The sequence below is a fragment of the Eufriesea mexicana genome, unplaced genomic scaffold (genome assembly GCF_001483705.2).
Source record: "Eufriesea mexicana isolate 0111107269 unplaced genomic scaffold, ASM148370v2 scaffold592, whole genome shotgun sequence".
Classification (NCBI taxonomy): domain Eukaryota; kingdom Metazoa; phylum Arthropoda; class Insecta; order Hymenoptera; family Apidae; genus Eufriesea; species Eufriesea mexicana.
The window spans coordinates 38,816-55,913 of record NW_016908735.1 but is presented as its reverse complement, the minus strand read 5'-3'; the positions used below and the strand labels follow the sequence as shown (position 1 = coordinate 55,913).

The 17,098-nt window shown below is 35.8% G+C and overlaps 1 protein-coding gene across 4 annotated transcripts in view; it reads right to left on the bottom strand.

Annotated features, from left to right (window-relative positions):
• Nucleotides 1–1,639: 1,639 nt before the first annotated feature.
• The window catches only part of LOC108545839 (peroxidase), a 39,012-nt gene continuing 23,553 nt past the window's right edge, over nucleotides 1,640–17,098 (bottom strand). For 3 of the 4 annotated variants that reach the window (XM_017897635.1, XM_017897633.1, XM_017897632.1), the window contains exons 3-13: nucleotides 15,784–16,102; nucleotides 13,375–13,586; nucleotides 8,309–8,485; nucleotides 6,397–6,593; nucleotides 5,750–5,933; nucleotides 5,299–5,641; nucleotides 4,540–4,696; nucleotides 4,017–4,190; nucleotides 3,705–3,903; nucleotides 3,520–3,625; nucleotides 1,640–2,144 (exon numbers count right to left, since the gene is read on the bottom strand). In XM_017897635.1, coding sequence (XP_017753124.1) covers nucleotides 2,057–2,144; nucleotides 3,520–3,625; nucleotides 3,705–3,903; nucleotides 4,017–4,190; nucleotides 4,540–4,696; nucleotides 5,299–5,641; nucleotides 5,750–5,933; nucleotides 6,397–6,593; nucleotides 8,309–8,485; nucleotides 13,375–13,586; nucleotides 15,784–16,102 — 2,156 coding nt within the window. In that variant the 3' untranslated portion in view covers nucleotides 1,640–2,056. The remainder of the gene's footprint in view (nucleotides 2,145–3,519; nucleotides 3,626–3,704; nucleotides 3,904–4,016; nucleotides 4,191–4,539; nucleotides 4,697–5,298; nucleotides 5,642–5,749; nucleotides 5,934–6,396; nucleotides 6,594–8,308; nucleotides 8,486–13,374; nucleotides 13,587–15,783; nucleotides 16,103–17,098) is intronic. The other variant, XM_017897634.1, reaches the window with a different exon arrangement.

Here is a 17,098-nt window from a genome sequence, read left to right as displayed (position 1 = left end):
AGAATAAAGAGAAATTAAATATTATTAATTAAATAAAATATGCTAGCAAATAAATTGAACGACAGGATTAAAATTAAAACGAATAAAAAGAGACACAAAGGGAAATATTAAATAATAAAAAATTAACAAAGGTCAAGATTCTTGATAAGATCTTTATTTTCTAAATTCGCAATAAATAAATCTAACAAAATCTCATTCTTGATTACTTTTGATCAAAATTTGGATCGTATTGAATGCCGTAAGTACAAGTAACCCTAATCATGTACGAAACGTACAATAATATAACTCTTTTTTTAAAAACTAATCAGTCATACTCCATATATATTCCTAAAAGTTCAGTCGTTACAGTCATGCAAATCAACTTAAACGCTGAGCAGAGTTTCATTAACGATCATTTTGGATGATAGCAAGAATGATTATGAAAAAAATTCTGAATTCGATAAACACGTGTGTTCTTAAATGGCAGCTAGTCGTTGAGAATATTCAGAACATATGTGTATATAATCTTCCTTTGTAACAATCGATGTTCAACAATATCAATGTATCGGTTTATAAACCGAGAATCTCAATTTCAACTCTTCAACTCTACGTCAATTTAATCTAAATTCTCCTAATTTAATTTAATTGAAATTCTTCTTAATTTAATTTCTCGTTCATTCGATCACAAAATTTAATCATATTACAAACGAGTTAAAATCTTTGAATCATCCAATACATATCATACAAAGAACATTATATTCACGTGTTACCAATATTCTATTATGCTCTCAAAACTTATTGCTCGTTTGAATTCTCACTTTCTCAACATGTAATTTGTTTTCTCTCTAATTCACTCTCACCGCCTCGTTTACCACTTTGCTCTCTTTCTTCCTACATGCTCGAGTGACATTGCTTCACTTAATTTCAAATTATTGGTATGTTTTGCATTAATAAATTCGAGTCATTCTACATATGATTCTTTCGAATCTACTTACATCTATCCATCGTAGTCTTATGTTGTATTTTTTCTCTAATTTAGTTCTATCATAATAACACTTTACTTTTATACAACAAATGAATACAATTAACTTAAAGAAGAGTTTGTCAATCAAACTGTAGATCTGATACGATGAAGCATACACACTTGTAATTGAATTATGTTTAAGATGAAAAATATACACATTAAACCTCGATGGATTGACGTTCAGCAAATATCCTTATCTTATAGAGTATCCAAAATATCATGTAGCTCGTATTTACAAAAATAAACTCCATTTATGACCGTTTAATTATGAGAACGTATGAAAAGCGAAATTAAAATAATAAATTCTCCACTGTTTCAACTTCCGATTAAAAAGTATATTAAAGTAACAAATAAAAATCCACGTGATCTCATAGAGCAGCATGATCTAATGAATGCCCACAGATAAGAAACAAACATACTCTAAGCGTAGGATTAAATAGATTAGCGTATTTACTGCTTCTAACTTCTTACACGCGTGTATTCTCATACCAAAAAGAACAAAAAAGAAAAGAAATGATAAGTCTGCTTCACGTTATTCCTAAATTACGCTAAAAAGTCTTCCATAGGACCTAAACGTTTCTCGGAAGCCATCTTCCTTTTACGAAACAACATTCACTCGTTCTTCCGTTTCTCTCCTGTCTCGGTCGACACCACGTGTCGTAGCACAGCCCCAAAGTGTGCTCATTTAATCGACTAGTCACGTGTATTGATGATGCACCTTGTTTTATTACGTTATTGTCTGTTTCCTTGTTCAATTTTTACGTAGCGTGCATACTACTGGATTGTTCGATTTCCCTTCATCGTGCCCGTTGTTCGCCATACGATCGCATTCGTACACGCGGCTCCCTTCGGCAAAAGTTCTGTCTCATTTTCTTATATCTCGAGCGTGTTGGTGATATACTGCGTCAGGATTGAGTGCGGCTTTTCAGTCAATCGCCGATATTCTCCCGCGATTACGCTATTTTATCGTCGTCTCGTGGCCTCTATATCTTGCCCGTCCTGCGACCCGGGCAAACCGATGCGGCAATGTGACCAGCCAATTAACAAGGATGTTCAACGATAGGCCTTGGCCCTCTCTGCCCAGGCGAATAAGTCCACGCTGGGGATCGCTTCGAACATCGTACAGGACCTCAGTTCGTTCCTGATGAAAAGTGTAAGAAATGTTTAGCTTTTTAGATATAGGCAATATGATATAGGCAAAAATAATATATACATGTAAGGATATTGTTAGACATTATTAGTGTACCATGGTCGAAGGGAACACTTCGACAGGTTTAACCCTTTCGGTATTACTGTCGCCCAATGGCGGCGGCCATGAAACATTCTCTGGGTACTACCGTCGCCTAGTGGCGACATCTACGGAACGTTCTCTAGGTACTACCGTCGCCTATTGGCGGCATCCACGAAACGTCACCGATGATTGTCGCGGTCCGAATGAAAAGTTTAGTGTCAATCACGCTCGAAATTTCTACGAATACCGCAAAACACGTTTTCGTGGCTTCCAGTGCCACCACTCTTATGCAAAACTTCCTCGTACCACGAATGTATAACCGCGGCCAGCTCCTCCGTACCGAAAGGGTTAAAGGACTCGTTAGGGTCTGACGGTCGGGGGATGGGTCGTAGAAGATCGGGGCCAGGTCACGTGACAACGCAGGCCTCGCACAACCCTAGCTTTCCCCGTCGTAAACCGAGGGTGAAGCATCCGCGTCACCTCTCAGGAAGGGTCCCCGAGAGGGTGACCCTTCGGAGAGCCTAACCCCCGGAAGGAGGAGTCTCTTCCACCCCTGAAGCTTGGCGTGGAGACAGCTTTCTCCTCCTTCGGGGGAGGCCCTTGCCTTTCAGACGGGTTTAACCCTTTCGCGACAGGTGCCGTATATATACGACAGTCATTTATTGTTTCACAGTGGCTGATGCCGTCTACATACGGCAAATCATATATTAATGTATTATTAATATGTATTAATACTAGGTTTACGGACGCTATCTGTATACCTATTTCTAAGGACACCTGTCAAATTGACAGGTAAAGGAAACCACGTGCCTTTTTTTTTGAAGAAACAATTATATATTATATTAACAGTCTTAATATAAGTTTGTTATCATCGTATAATTGGAGCAACTCTTCCGTCAAATTGACGGGTCCCATAAATCTAGTGTTAATAATTACTAATATATATATATATATGTAATATGTATTAGTAATGTATATATTAATTTCAAAAGTGAACTCAAAATAAAGCTAGTACAGGCATTAGGCAAAACACAAAATGGTGGCGAAGTATGGTCAGTGGCGCCATCGCGAAAGGGTTAAAAGGGCCTGTTCTGGAAGATAGAGACAGTTGGGAGTTTGTCGTAAAAGTGTTTTAAGAGCGAGTTTACTAAGAGTTAATAATAGTTTAGTTGTTCTCAAGAATTGGAAAATTACAGACAGAGTACTCTCCAGCATAGTAGAGACTGTGTGACTCTACATATGGATGATGAATTCATGAGAACGGTGAGATAAAGTATCAACTTACCCTGCTTGTGGTCTGAGGAATACGTTTGGTTGCATGTGTGTGATGTTATTGCCATTGTTGCAGAACACTCTTGCTAATGTTACATTGCGTATTTCTGCTAGTTGTTCTGTAATACAAAAATTAAATTCATTCGCTACTTGCAGGAAAATTTGCAATGTTTGGTGGATTGATTGATTAGGTCTTACTTGGTGTGAAGGGATGCGGCTGATACACAGAGTCATAGAAATATCTGTCTGTGCGATAAGTTCTTGCGAATTGTTCGGAAATCAAGCAACGGAAGGTAGGGCCCAGTAACCCGTCATCTACTGGCCTTTCAGCCATACCGCCAATAATGAGATCAACGTCATCAGGATGAGCGTAGGTTGCGCGCAATTTCTTTATCATCTGTTAACACAGCAGATAGTAATTATGGTATTAAAGTTTCTTCTTCTTTGCGAATAAATTTGAAGCACCTTTTTGCAACGAATAGTTTTGCTAACTCGTGAAATTTTATTTACCTCCATTGGAATATGATCTAAGAAATCATCGAAGTTCTTCGCAGGTGGAAGACCGCAGTATTTGCGATAGTGATTGTAGCCAGGTAAACCGTGATCGCGTCCTCGCTGGATATCCAAGCTAATAGCATCTAAACCTAGGCTATCTTGGTCTGCTGCAAACAGTTTGCTTGTTACCTGTAAAACACGAATAATTTATATTTAATTTTGCTGGTTTTATATTTTCAGTTAGGCCTGTTAATAATATATTCCTTTTCAAAAATATACAAATGGATATAGTAAATTGTGCACAATTGATTTATATAATTTGAATTGTATTTCAACATTTTTGAATTTCATCTTCTATTTTTATTTTTATCTTTCATTTAACAAAGCACGTTATTTATCTCAATTTGTTTACTTTGCAGTGGTTATAAATATAATCATATTGAATTATAAATGTACATATAAGACTTGAATGATTTTAAACAGGTCTTCAGAATTGAGGTTATGTAAAATTAAGAAATAAAACTGGATAAGTACTTACATCTTCGATTATGTTAATATCCATTTTCTGACTGGTTTGAGTGGCCATACCACGCAGTAAACCGTCAAAAACTTTATCCGACTCGATAATACTTGGTTTGAAGAAATATTTTGTCAATGAAATTGTGCTGTTGATCTGTCGTGTGTTGTCTGTTAAGCTGTAACAAGAAAAATAGGACTAGTTAATGTTTTGAGTTTTAAGATCTTATAAATTTACTAGAACTTAAAATCTATTGAAATACACTAAATACTAATCATTTTGTACTATTCAATTATATATTATCCATATTAATATCCACTAGGCTGTATTTTTCTTAAAATTATACTTCATAACTTGGATAGGTTCACTAATCCTTGAACTTAATGAAATACAACCGTGTTAAGTACATAATATGCTTTTTATCTTTCACACTGAAGTAATTCCTCACTGATATGACTCCATATAACTGTTTCTCTCTTCCTCTATCTCTATCTGAATATCTACCTGATAAACGTAATCGTTACATAATTTGACAAATAATATGCAAATTTTATTATTGTAAGTACACAAACAAACGTAGTATTAATTGAAAAAATAATTTCTACTGTATTATCTAAATTAACAAAAAGCTATAATGACAGGCAGTAGAGTAAAAAGTACAATAGAAATAAATAGGATAAATAATAAAACATTTATATCTCTCAAAGGGAGAATATACCTCATTTTAAGGAAAGGCACAAAAATTAGGCTGTGCTTTGATTCAATTTATGATTATCTCACCTTAGCTTTCCTTGCATCAAGGAAGTCAAGAAGCGCAAAGCTGCTGTTGCAACCTCGTTGCTAACTGCTGGGTCATCCTCAGAATTATAGATACGATTATAACTATTCCCAACGGTGAGACCAACAGCTCGAGTGTACCTCTTGCCTAGTAATATAGGTAGCCACTCTTTGTACGTGATATGTTGAATTTCAGCAATCACTATGCGCCTAGCTTCCTGGTACAGCATCTCGTCTGACCAATGAGGATTCAGCTTAGCTAGCTTATTAGCAATTTTATTGTGTTCACGATGCCAGATTGTGTGCATCACAGCCAATTGTGGATGTATATTTACACGATGATCGCCTACAATGAAAAAGTATGATTAATAATACTTGTATGGCATTAACTTCGACGATATAAGAAATTTATAGTTCATTTTTTCATTTTTATTGCAAAAATATGAATAATTACCAGAATTATAACAGCTCTCCGTGCATTCAGATGAGATTTCGACACCTCCAACTGGTAAATACTCATGATTCTTCTCTATGTGAACTCGTAATCGACCACCTTCGAACTCACGGAGTTCGCGAGATTGCTTCAACGTGGAACCATAGATCGCTGAACCATCCAAGAAATGGCTCACTTGATTCATCTGTAACAAGAAAAATTTCAATTAATCCTTCCTTATTCTTATTATAACATTTATAATATTATAATACTCTTCCTAATACTAATAATATTATCTATATTAATTTAAATTATACTAATATATTTATTAAATAATTTAAATTATCTATATCAATTATTTATCACGAGTCACTTAAGTACTTCTCAAACAGCAAATTATCAACTAGCCATAAAATCAATAATGGCTTTTAACCTTGGAATATTAAAAAATTTTATCACATATGCTAATTAAGAAAATATTTAGAACACGTATATTATTAACAGCAATAATCGTAACGATAAAAACGTACGCTTAAAATGTTTTGCAATCAAAAACGTAGAAGATAATGATTAAAATTAAAAAAAACAGGAAAATCGGTAAATGAATCGAATAAACTTGCAAAGGAATAAAAATTTATATCTAACCTATAACGTGAAAGTTGACTAACCTGTTCCACGGGTCCAAAAGTACATTCTGATTTTAGAACCGGCAACGATCGCACGTAATTCATGCAGCGTACATAATGCTGGCCGTAAACAGGATCCCGGTCAGGTACGGTGATTGCAGAACAATCGGGATGCACGTATCGAGGAGACAAGGCGGTTCCGTCTGATCGACAACACGAGATTGGTTTTCCTGACGACACTGCAAATGGCAATCAACCATAGGAGTTAATTACGGTGATAAACAATTGACAGCAATTATTTTCAAGTATAAATTTAATATTATTTTCAAGTTAAATGAAACGTAAAACATATATTGAAATTATGGGTTCTAATAGTAAAATAACTACGATATGTATCTTTTATTTCACAAGGAAGGTATATGTTTCTTCTAATGCTTCCCCTGAGAGACTAACCAACCCCTCTAATTCTAAGACACATCTGCAACTGTACCCGACTGCCAAGTAAGTGTCAAGAGGGTACACATGGTTCACCCAAGCCCCCAATTCCCATAGAACTATTACATAAAATATTCCCTTTAGAAACTTATATCTTATGAACTATTTATTTGCATCTTATATCCTAGATTGATTTTTGTCTACAGCTAAACTTATCTTTTCAACAATATGTTACAGGATTTTCCTTCCAATATTCATAAATGCACCTGACTTTATCATTAAACATAATGATGAATACTAAATAATGAATACTGAATAATGATGAACATAATAATGATAATGAATTTGACTATGGCTGTACAAGAATACACTCTGGAGGAACCAAAGCTTCTTTATGGAATTTCATTCACAGGTAAGTTGTTTTGAAGCTTAACTTGCTTTTAAGCTCTCTGATTTATATTTTGTCCAACGATAGGAGACAGAAGACAAGGCAATTGCACGTGGTCGACAGGTGAGCAAGATAAGGCTGACACGTAATTTTTAGAAGGATATAAGAAGCTGTTTGCTTATAAGGGTCCTCTGTAAAGGATTATTATAATTGTTACAAATTCGTTCCTGAACGATGACAACTTGAGGGAGTCTTCTACTATCGAAGGTCAGAAAATCGATATTTTCTTCTTCTTTTTTCTTAGAGTACATGTTTTCAAGAATACTTTCCGTAAATATTAGGCTCGAATTGTTACAAATAACGGAGTTATAGCTGTTTTAATAAAATGGCGGACCACTTGATTATTATAGAAACGTGGAACTTAAAGGAAAATGTGTTTTCCAAAACGGTGTCCATGATTTCTCAAAAACTGTTTTACAAATTAGTACGAAATTTTTCACAAATATTTAGTATACCTGTAGCTATAACCCCTACTAAAATTATTAAAAAATTCGTGTTCCTTTTATCCTTTTCATATTCATATATTTAAAATGAAAGTGAAAAACTCGATAAGATACATTCAGTGTGCCGCCATTTTTTTATTTACTGATATTTTTTGTTTTTTTCTTAGGACCAATCATAGTTGTACTCATACTTAACAGGAATCCTGTTGAGTTTCTTTATTTCAGATAATAAGAAGAGCCTGAATTACGGACACCCTCGATACCGGATTTTTAAGAAGCCCTTCAGACAATAATTCGAAACACCGACAATTTTCAATCATTCTTAACAAAAAATACTACACACATGGTCCAAGGTTGTACAAACAAATCCTATTAATTTCAAAGCATAAAGTCTTAATGGTTCCTTGCAACGAATTTTCAAAGACATCGGAAAAATCAAGCAAGATACTAGAAGACCCCTTCTTAACTGTAGACACAGCATCAACCATGTGAACTTCCTGTTCATTTTCTCTGCCTCATCTAGTTGGACAGACTATACACCAGTACCTATCTGCAAGCACTCGTCGACAAAAGGTCAGGTACCTAAATGAAAATTTCTTTATCCGCTATAAATCACTCGCATGCTTACCCATCTTGCGCATTGGCGTATAAGAGATGTCATGTGCAATGAACTGAGCCCACTGCATAACCGTCAACGTCCTGCTGACATCCGACTGATCATTAGGCGTTGAGAGAGCCACGCTCACGCTCCTGGCACCTGGCAGTGGCTTTTTCGTTTGCCCCATGCGCCTCGGCTCTTGAATTCCTGGTCGCCAAAACAGGCATTAATCTCATGCTTCACCTCACCAGGTGTCGTCAAACCGGAGTAATACCAATCTAAGTTTCGCGAAAATCGTATTTCAAATCGTGTGAATCTACCACGTGCATTGACAGCGTATAGACTAGCTCGTAACCCGTAGGAATAGCCTCGAACAACGAACAACGAACGTAACAACGAGGAATTTGCACGAGAACACCGATTACTCCGATTTCGACGAGGATCTTACGTGTGATCTCCGCGTGTACATGTAAAACAATGTTCGTGCAGCGCGAGAGCGAGCAACATTCCGAATCCCTGCGTACCGGGCCTAACTGCGCCTATGAACCTGCCTCGACTCTCGCGACCAGTTCGTCAGAGACCAATCAATAGGTAACACCAAGTTTATCACCTAGCATTCAATGACGACTGGCATACCCGAACGCGAGCCTTCGACCTGGGATCATCCTTTTATCAATTATTATCGCCGTCCCGACGCTGACTGATCCCTGGATCGAACGATGGCTCTCGCGCTGCAGAGCAACGATATAGAATACTTGTCTTCTACTTAAAAAATTTTTTTTTTCGATATGACGTTCTGATGCGTTGTCGACGAAACAGGCGCGCTAAAAACGGACTTCTTTGTGAGAGAGAAAAAAAAAACAGACGGTTCTCATTACGATACTCTGACACGACTAACTAAGCGACTCTTTAACTCAGAATTGACCAGTTATCGCGAAAACGATCACGTCGAGAACGCTCGCAGAAGGAATCAAGTGACTTATCTAGGTGGCTGATGAAGGTGCCCAAGTAAGAGAATCGAATTAGGAGATAATTGTCTTCGCATTATTCTTCGTTTCTGTGCTATGGCTATCTGTATTGGCTATCGCCGGTGCCCAAGCACCGACGCTAGACTTTCCGTTCAGGCCCAAACTAGGACCAAAATGTACTAACTTTTGGTGTTAAACTCTTCGCCATCTTTGGACCTAATGTTTGGACCTAATAATTTCTGTTATAACAATTGGTACACTATTTCCTAGCTGTATGAACACTTCGCGGCCCACTCGACGGCCGAGTCTAGGTCTGAACGGAACGGCGAGCAAAGCGGGCTGGGCACTTAACGTGTCAAATACAAACTTGGATAGAGAGGAATTATCTTCGATTAGACTAATCGGAGTGGTAAAGCTGCTAGAAGCCCGAATGACTCTCCCAAATCTCATTCGCTTGTCTCGGGCACCTTTAACGAGACCCGTATACCGCAATCAACAGACAAATATTTGAACTACTGTTACGATAATAAATATGATACATTATTAGGTATATCCGAATTAGTTTACATACACATTCTACTGCTGGATAGAATCTCCCGACCGGGGCACCCTATTGTAGGCAGTATTATTCACTGCTACACTCAGGCATTTTATGCTCTATGTGCCTTATCGCACAACAACTGTAATGCAAATCACAGAATATAATTTGTTAAGCCAATCGACGATCGTTTTTTGGTCGTTTGTTTCATCCATTAGCGCCCAGGGATCAGAGAGTGTGTTCGTTTTCATATATACGTATAGTATACACAGATAAGAGATTTAATTTATTAATCTTCTTTTTTTTTTGGCTTTGCTTTATGTCTGTCTATGTGTGGTAAACGTGCGTGCGTGTATATGATTCTCGTGTTTCGTCGTGTGTAATCGTATGCTTTATCCAAGGTGTCGTTGTGAGGAATAGGTGGGTTAGTAGGTCGAGGCTGGTAACTCGCGTGCAATTACCACAGTAGTAACGATCTCGAGTTGTTCTCGATCGTACGTCGAAATTTGTCAACTTCTTGATGAACATTAATGGCCGACGAGTACGAAACGAAGAATCGTGTGAATGCGAGGAGCAATCGGCGGTGTGCCTGATACCCTTCACCTTGGTGTGTTCCTGCTGGGTCAAACCTTTCGTCTAAAAACGAGTTATGCAATGTGTGAAGAGGAGAACAACATTCGATAGTTGTACCATTGAACTGAAGTTCAGTCGAAAGTGTCGACATTTTGGAGACATCGTGAGGATTATGCAAGACGAGTAACATACGGAGTGTCCTAGAGTTATTTATATAAGCTTAATAGATGAATGCAAGTCACGAGCAAGGATATTAGTCTTTTTCTCAGCTCCGTTGAAAGATCATAAATCGCGTGTTCAGCGTGTTTATAAATCATTTTTACACTGTTGGAATTCAGGCAGGTGTAAAAACCGCGCACATTTCATCTTTTGTCTTGAAATTTGGTAAAAATTCTAAAATATTCTGCGAGATAATAAAGCGACCGAATTTTGTGTGCCATTGTGTTTCCTAAACTTTGAAAATTGTATTCGAATCTTTTTAACGTCTATTGTATTGCGTTACGAGAGTGGAAGACCGAAAGAAACTGAAGTTTCAAGTCGTTATGAAGATAAAAATTAAAAATGAATTGAAACTGCTTGGTACAAGAATGAACGGAAAATGTCCTTGAATTATTATTGCAGACCAATGCATGGCAGCGAAGGTTTCATGTAAAATAATGTGCATTGTGCAAGACACTCTTTTTCCAAGGCACTTTACACCTCCACTGTAGATCTACACAATACTTGCATTTCCTTGAAAACTTGTCATACTATTATTACAGTGGAATTCTTAATTGTTCAAAAGCGATGCAGATGCTTATTCGCTGAAAACAAAGTACAGTAGGAAATATTACAGTACTGCTAATCAATAATTAATAAGGTATACTGATATAGTACAGTAGAGCAATACAGTAGACACTATTAATATTGCTAAAATGTAATACTAAACGTGAGATAGTGTTCTTTGTGTAATAACTATAGTAGTAGAAGGATGGTATCATGAGAGCATCTCTATTTATAGCTCAAAGTAATGGAAAGTCAGGAAAATCGTAACACGTTGAATAAAATCGTGATACATCATAGATTTACTATACTCCAAGTTTGTTATGTTTAATGAAATATTCAATGACGTAAGAAACATGACAAGAGTGCAGATTCGTAGGAGGTGGAAACTTGTACATAAGTTCGCACACACGTGTTCAGGCTTCGTCAAATACGTTCCAGGAATCTGAAGTCAGGCTTTAATCTCGGGTCTTGGCCTCTCTTTTCCCAACAAAACAAACTACGCATGCAGAGTGCCTTATTTCAATCAATCTTTACAAGTATCCGTAAGACCTTTGATCATGCCTACTGATGTCAGAGATAACAGCTGAATTGTCATGAGAAAGATACAATTTTCCATCAGGAATACTTTTGGAAATGGCTGTCTGAAGGACGTATGAAAGTCAAGTTTATTGTTCCTCTTCTTTTGTTTTCAATAAAACATGTTATTTTGAAGGTTAGAAAAATGCGTCATTATCCACGACATAAGGCTATTATTTTGGAAAATATTTTAATTCTAATAGTATCAGATAGTACCGATGATTATTTGCATTCTCAAGATTCATACTCAAGGTTACCTTCAGTCTGAATACTGATATTTATATCATATCTGAACGACGTGTCTATTTCTACAAATTTTTTAAATACTTGTTGACATGTTTGAATAATCTTCCGTTTCAAGGTGTTCGAGATAGTCTGTATGTTAACGTGCAAGAAACTCATCATATGTTCACCTCTAAGCTACTCAACTTCTATCAGAAATATTTATGAACGTTATCAAGAATTCTAAAGGTATTTACGAGAATCGACTGAAATAAGACACTTTATATGCATAAGAGAATCCTTATCTAAATGTGATACTTTAAAAGGTGTTTTGAATGCGTGTCTCTTTTTTGTTGCGTACACAGATTATGTATGGATAAAAGATATAGTCGTAAAAAGTGACTTTTATCTTAAGTGTAATTTTTTTTATAAATCCTACTAGTAAACATCGTGTTTGTGCAGGTTGTACTTCTGATCGTATTTACGGAATTTCATCTGACAAATCGTTTCAAACGAAATCTTCCACGACCTCCCGTGACTTCTTTACAAGTACCTTAGTGTGCTAAGTATCTATTCTTCTTATGGTGCTAAGAATTTGCAAAAATCGTTTTATAATTATTAGAAAATGATAACAAATTATAAATAATATTATCAAACCGAGTATATACTTCTAGGACACCCCATATATAGGTTTAGTATTAGAGGCAAAACACACAGTGGAGTCTAGTTTCAACGCTAATAAGAATGGTTAAATGAACGTGTATAGTAACCGTTCAAACACCCAGCAACAGCAGATGAAAGCACACATTCAATGTATATCTAGCTTATTCAATTAGCCAACTGTATCTCATTCATACAGACAGTCACCCACTTGACTTAATAGGGAACGATTATATCCCTTAGAATTTGAAAACGCGATGGAAAATATCCCTGAATCGTCGGCCGTTCCAACGTACACCAAAATACTAGAAGAGATCATCCCATGAAGAGACTGCCACGAAAGAAATTGCAACAGCAAGTGAAAACTATCGAGAGAGATGAGGAGCAGGACGGACTGATGAGAGGAGAACAAGGAAGCGCCAAGCGTTCAGAGGCTGCAAATAATTGTACGATTATTATTCCACACAAATAACGACACCACGGTTATAGAAGCTAAAATTATATCTCGAACCGTTCTTTCGTTTACATCCGTTCCGCTCGTCCGTATTCGAAAGCCCAGACGGTAAAGAAAACGCAACCGCCGATGGCGACATCTCGCGCTGAAACCGATACCGCGAATCAGTCGAAAGGTACCGACGGGTGAGCAACGACGCAACGATTCGAGCATACCGGCGATCGTACACGGGGCTGATACGAGTTTCCATCGCGTTAAACGGGGACGACATATGTGAAATATGGTAAGACAAGTCTTTTTCTCTCTATAATGATAGTCACACGGTAGGGAAAATCCTTACCGTCGAAATAGTGGGGGAAGAGAATTCTGGCGTACGCGGTCATCGCACTACCCCAGTTTGGATTTTCGACATTATTGCAACTGCCGTCGATGCTTCGGTACTTGGCCTTGGAATTGCAGAGTCGCGACTTCGAGCAAGCTGCGCTCAACGGAGTCCTTTGCAATGATAAGGTTGATATGTAACGAGCGCAATCGTCTTTCTCCAGGCCAAACCTGTAACAAACACCGGTTGTTACTCGCCATTTTGTTGCATGCATGGTATCAGGATGGAGACAATTGCCCATTAGACTTGTATATTACTGACAATGATAACGTGCTATTATACCAGAGGTTATGTTGGGTGGTTTATGAGATGCATGAGGTATTACTATTAAGGATGTCAATTTGTGTTATAAGAGGAGAGGTAATGTTGTAATCAAGAATTGTGTACTTTTATGAATTTAGAAAGATATAGTGGTATATGGTGATAAGTTTTTATAAGTTTCATTTGCTACGGTGTGTAATATTACATTACAAGATGAGTGAAAAGATATTTACTGTTTAGATATACGTAGTGTTACACAAGAATTAGATGTAGTTGAAAAGGCAGTGAGTTTTAATGATTGTATTTAATGGGTATGTTTGATATTTTAGTCATTATAAGATACAAGAAACATTTATCATAAGTTTTCTTACATGGATAGATTCAACCCTTCAACTCTTATATTGTTACATGAATGTAATATTCAAGTACATATAAAAGCTTATTCCAAATAGTTTACGTTAAACTAAAGGTATAAAAAATTCTACAAGTATAAAATCTCAGAATTTGTGTATTTGCATATATGTTAGTTCTATTCTTATGTCTTTTACATTGGAAATAATATTTTCTTATTTTTTTCGTTTAAAGTGAATGTTATAGAATTTTATTAAAAATTAACGTAATTTATTTTACTAAGTTGAAAGTACTCGTGTTCTAGATATCTTAAAAAACAAAAATATTCATACATATAAAGCGATCACCTGTTGGATAGTCAAAGGGTCAAATACATGAAAATCACCATTTGTGTGTAAATTTAAAACAATAATTAAAAACAGATAGGAAGTTGATAAGGAGTTCTGCAAATATTCAAATTAAATAATTTTCTCAATTCTGTTAAAAGATAAAAAATCAATTACTGTTGAGAGTACAGAAGATAGTTTTAAGATATTATACAAATTTTATTAGCTTTTATCATATTTATATCTACATCCATTTGCTATTTCTATTAACTGAATGTTCCAAGTAGAACAGTGACATAAAATATATTCAATTGGTATTTTAATTACAAAGACAATGAGAATCTTTCATCAAAAGACCAAGTAACAAACAATATAAATGTGCTACTATCATATTACTATGTTATTAGTAGTTTTTAGCACAAGAATTATAATTAAATATCTAAATCTAGATCTTTTAGTGGATAAGAATCTATTTTCTTAACACCTGTTTACTTGATGTTGTATTACTTGACTAGTTTTTTACAGACAAGTGATTAATTTTTTAAACATTCAAAATAATTATACTATCGAGTGATATTATAATCCACCCACAGGAAACAACAACAACAGGAAGATATTACTTATTTTCTTAGAGTATGTAACTGGTGTGAAAAATTATTTCAAGTATTACGTTGGATTTATTTCTATCTCACACCACAGTACATAAAATATATTATTTTTACTTTGCATCTCAGATAATACCCGTATACTCAATAGAATGAAATGCAAACAGTTATTACTGTACAAATACTAGAAGTCCAATCTATCAATACTAGATGTGCCAAGTGTCCAAACAATATGAAGCAATCTCCCCTTCTCAAAAGAATCTTCCTTTTGCACAATTTCCTCCTTTTTTCAGACAACAAAATAAATACAGTGCTTCTCACCAAATGAAATCCACTTTAAAGAGGTATTCAGCGTTCAAAAGTAACAAGCAAGGTTCATATAAATCTACAAAATCTACAAGATAACTACCTTACAATTTGACTATACTTCTAAAAACATATTCACATGAAGACTCGAAAATAACTTCTGCTAAAACAAACCTAGAGGTTCAAACGATACGTAAATAAGGCTACAATGTTCAACTAAGTTTAACCTTCTTGTCCATCAACTATTACCCATCGGGCGTCGCGCGAAGCATTCAAAATGGCCGACTGCAACTTTACCAGTAGAACCTGTATGCATCTCATCGATCATACCTCACGAACTGACAGCAATATCGAATGCTTCGCGTGCAGACAAGCAAACACAAAACCAGATCATTTATTTACAAGAATCTTTTCATCGCTTTTAAACGCTGAATTCATCCGTAAGATGACTTTCACCAGTAAGGAAACATCCTGTACAGTCAATCGAAAGGACTTGAGACCTAAGAGGTATATGTTACCTGCGACAGCTCTGATGAAGGAGATAGGACGAAGCTTTCATCGCCACAATGGCGTCGAGGCCTCTCTCGAAAGCATCCTCGGAAGGATATGAATCAAGGAATTGCTTTCCAGCCGGCGTGTGAGCCATCAATTCGACGCCAGCGTTCGCGATATTCCTTTCGAGGGTGCTCATACGATCGACCAAGCTTTGCGCGAAAGTGATCGAGTTGTTCAAGACCGCCTCGTCAATGTGAGGGAAACGCTGTTTATGGAAATGACCCGTGTCTACGACGCCGCCCTCGTAAGGGTAGTTCGACATCGGCAAACCTGAAAGGATACCTTTAAAAACGTCGGTATAAAAGGACTCAGTGCATTTAGATGGGTTAATCGCGATCTGACGGGTAGAGCTTCTAATTTGCGTGCAACATTTTTCAACGACCGTATTTTTCAAGATACATAAGGAGGAAATGTATAATTTTCTTTTCTTGTATTTACTATTTCCTTTCTTTTTCCTTTTCTTTTTTTTATTTTCTACAATTTTTCGAGTAATCGTTAATGGTAGTATTTAGGTTCTGATCATTCTTTTATTTTTTTTTTGCTTTTTCTTTTGTAGAATTTTGCGAGTAAATTGGCATAAAAATTATGTAGTAGTGTGGTAAGGTAAATATATCTTCTTGTGTTCTTTATATAGGGAATAATTATTAAAAGTCAAGATATAAAAGTATAGTGTAAATAGGACCAAGTATAACGAGCAGCATAAGAATTTCAGCAATTTTGTTTATATGTAACTTCTGAGTATAAATTTCTATTACGGTTCAATGGACCTCAAATTGTTACATGAACACGATTTGCAAAATATTCCAATTCATTGCAACAATTATGTTCACTGTGTGTTCATTTAGAGAAAGAGAATTTTAATACGATTCAAGAGTAGAATCATCATTGCAATACATATAAATGTATTAATATTATTTAAAACTGTTGAGACAGGTTACTGATAGTAGACGTTGAAAAGAATATTCATAGTCTTATATAGAAAGAAATGTCATAAATAATAATGAAAAATATTTCAAAATCAAATATTAAGTTGAACTAAAAATTAGTCTTCGAGAAGTAAATTCATTTTCATGAATAATTTAATTCAACATTAGCTGAAAAATTAATAAACACAATTCTCAACTCTTAATAATATTTCAAAGAGACAGTTCACATTAAAAAGTATTGATCAATCTTTTTTTTTATTTTATTTACAGTATTTTAATTTATTCCGAGGGTTCTGTCAAAAGACAATATATTTTACTTTGGATTACTACTTGGGGTATAGAAATACCTTAA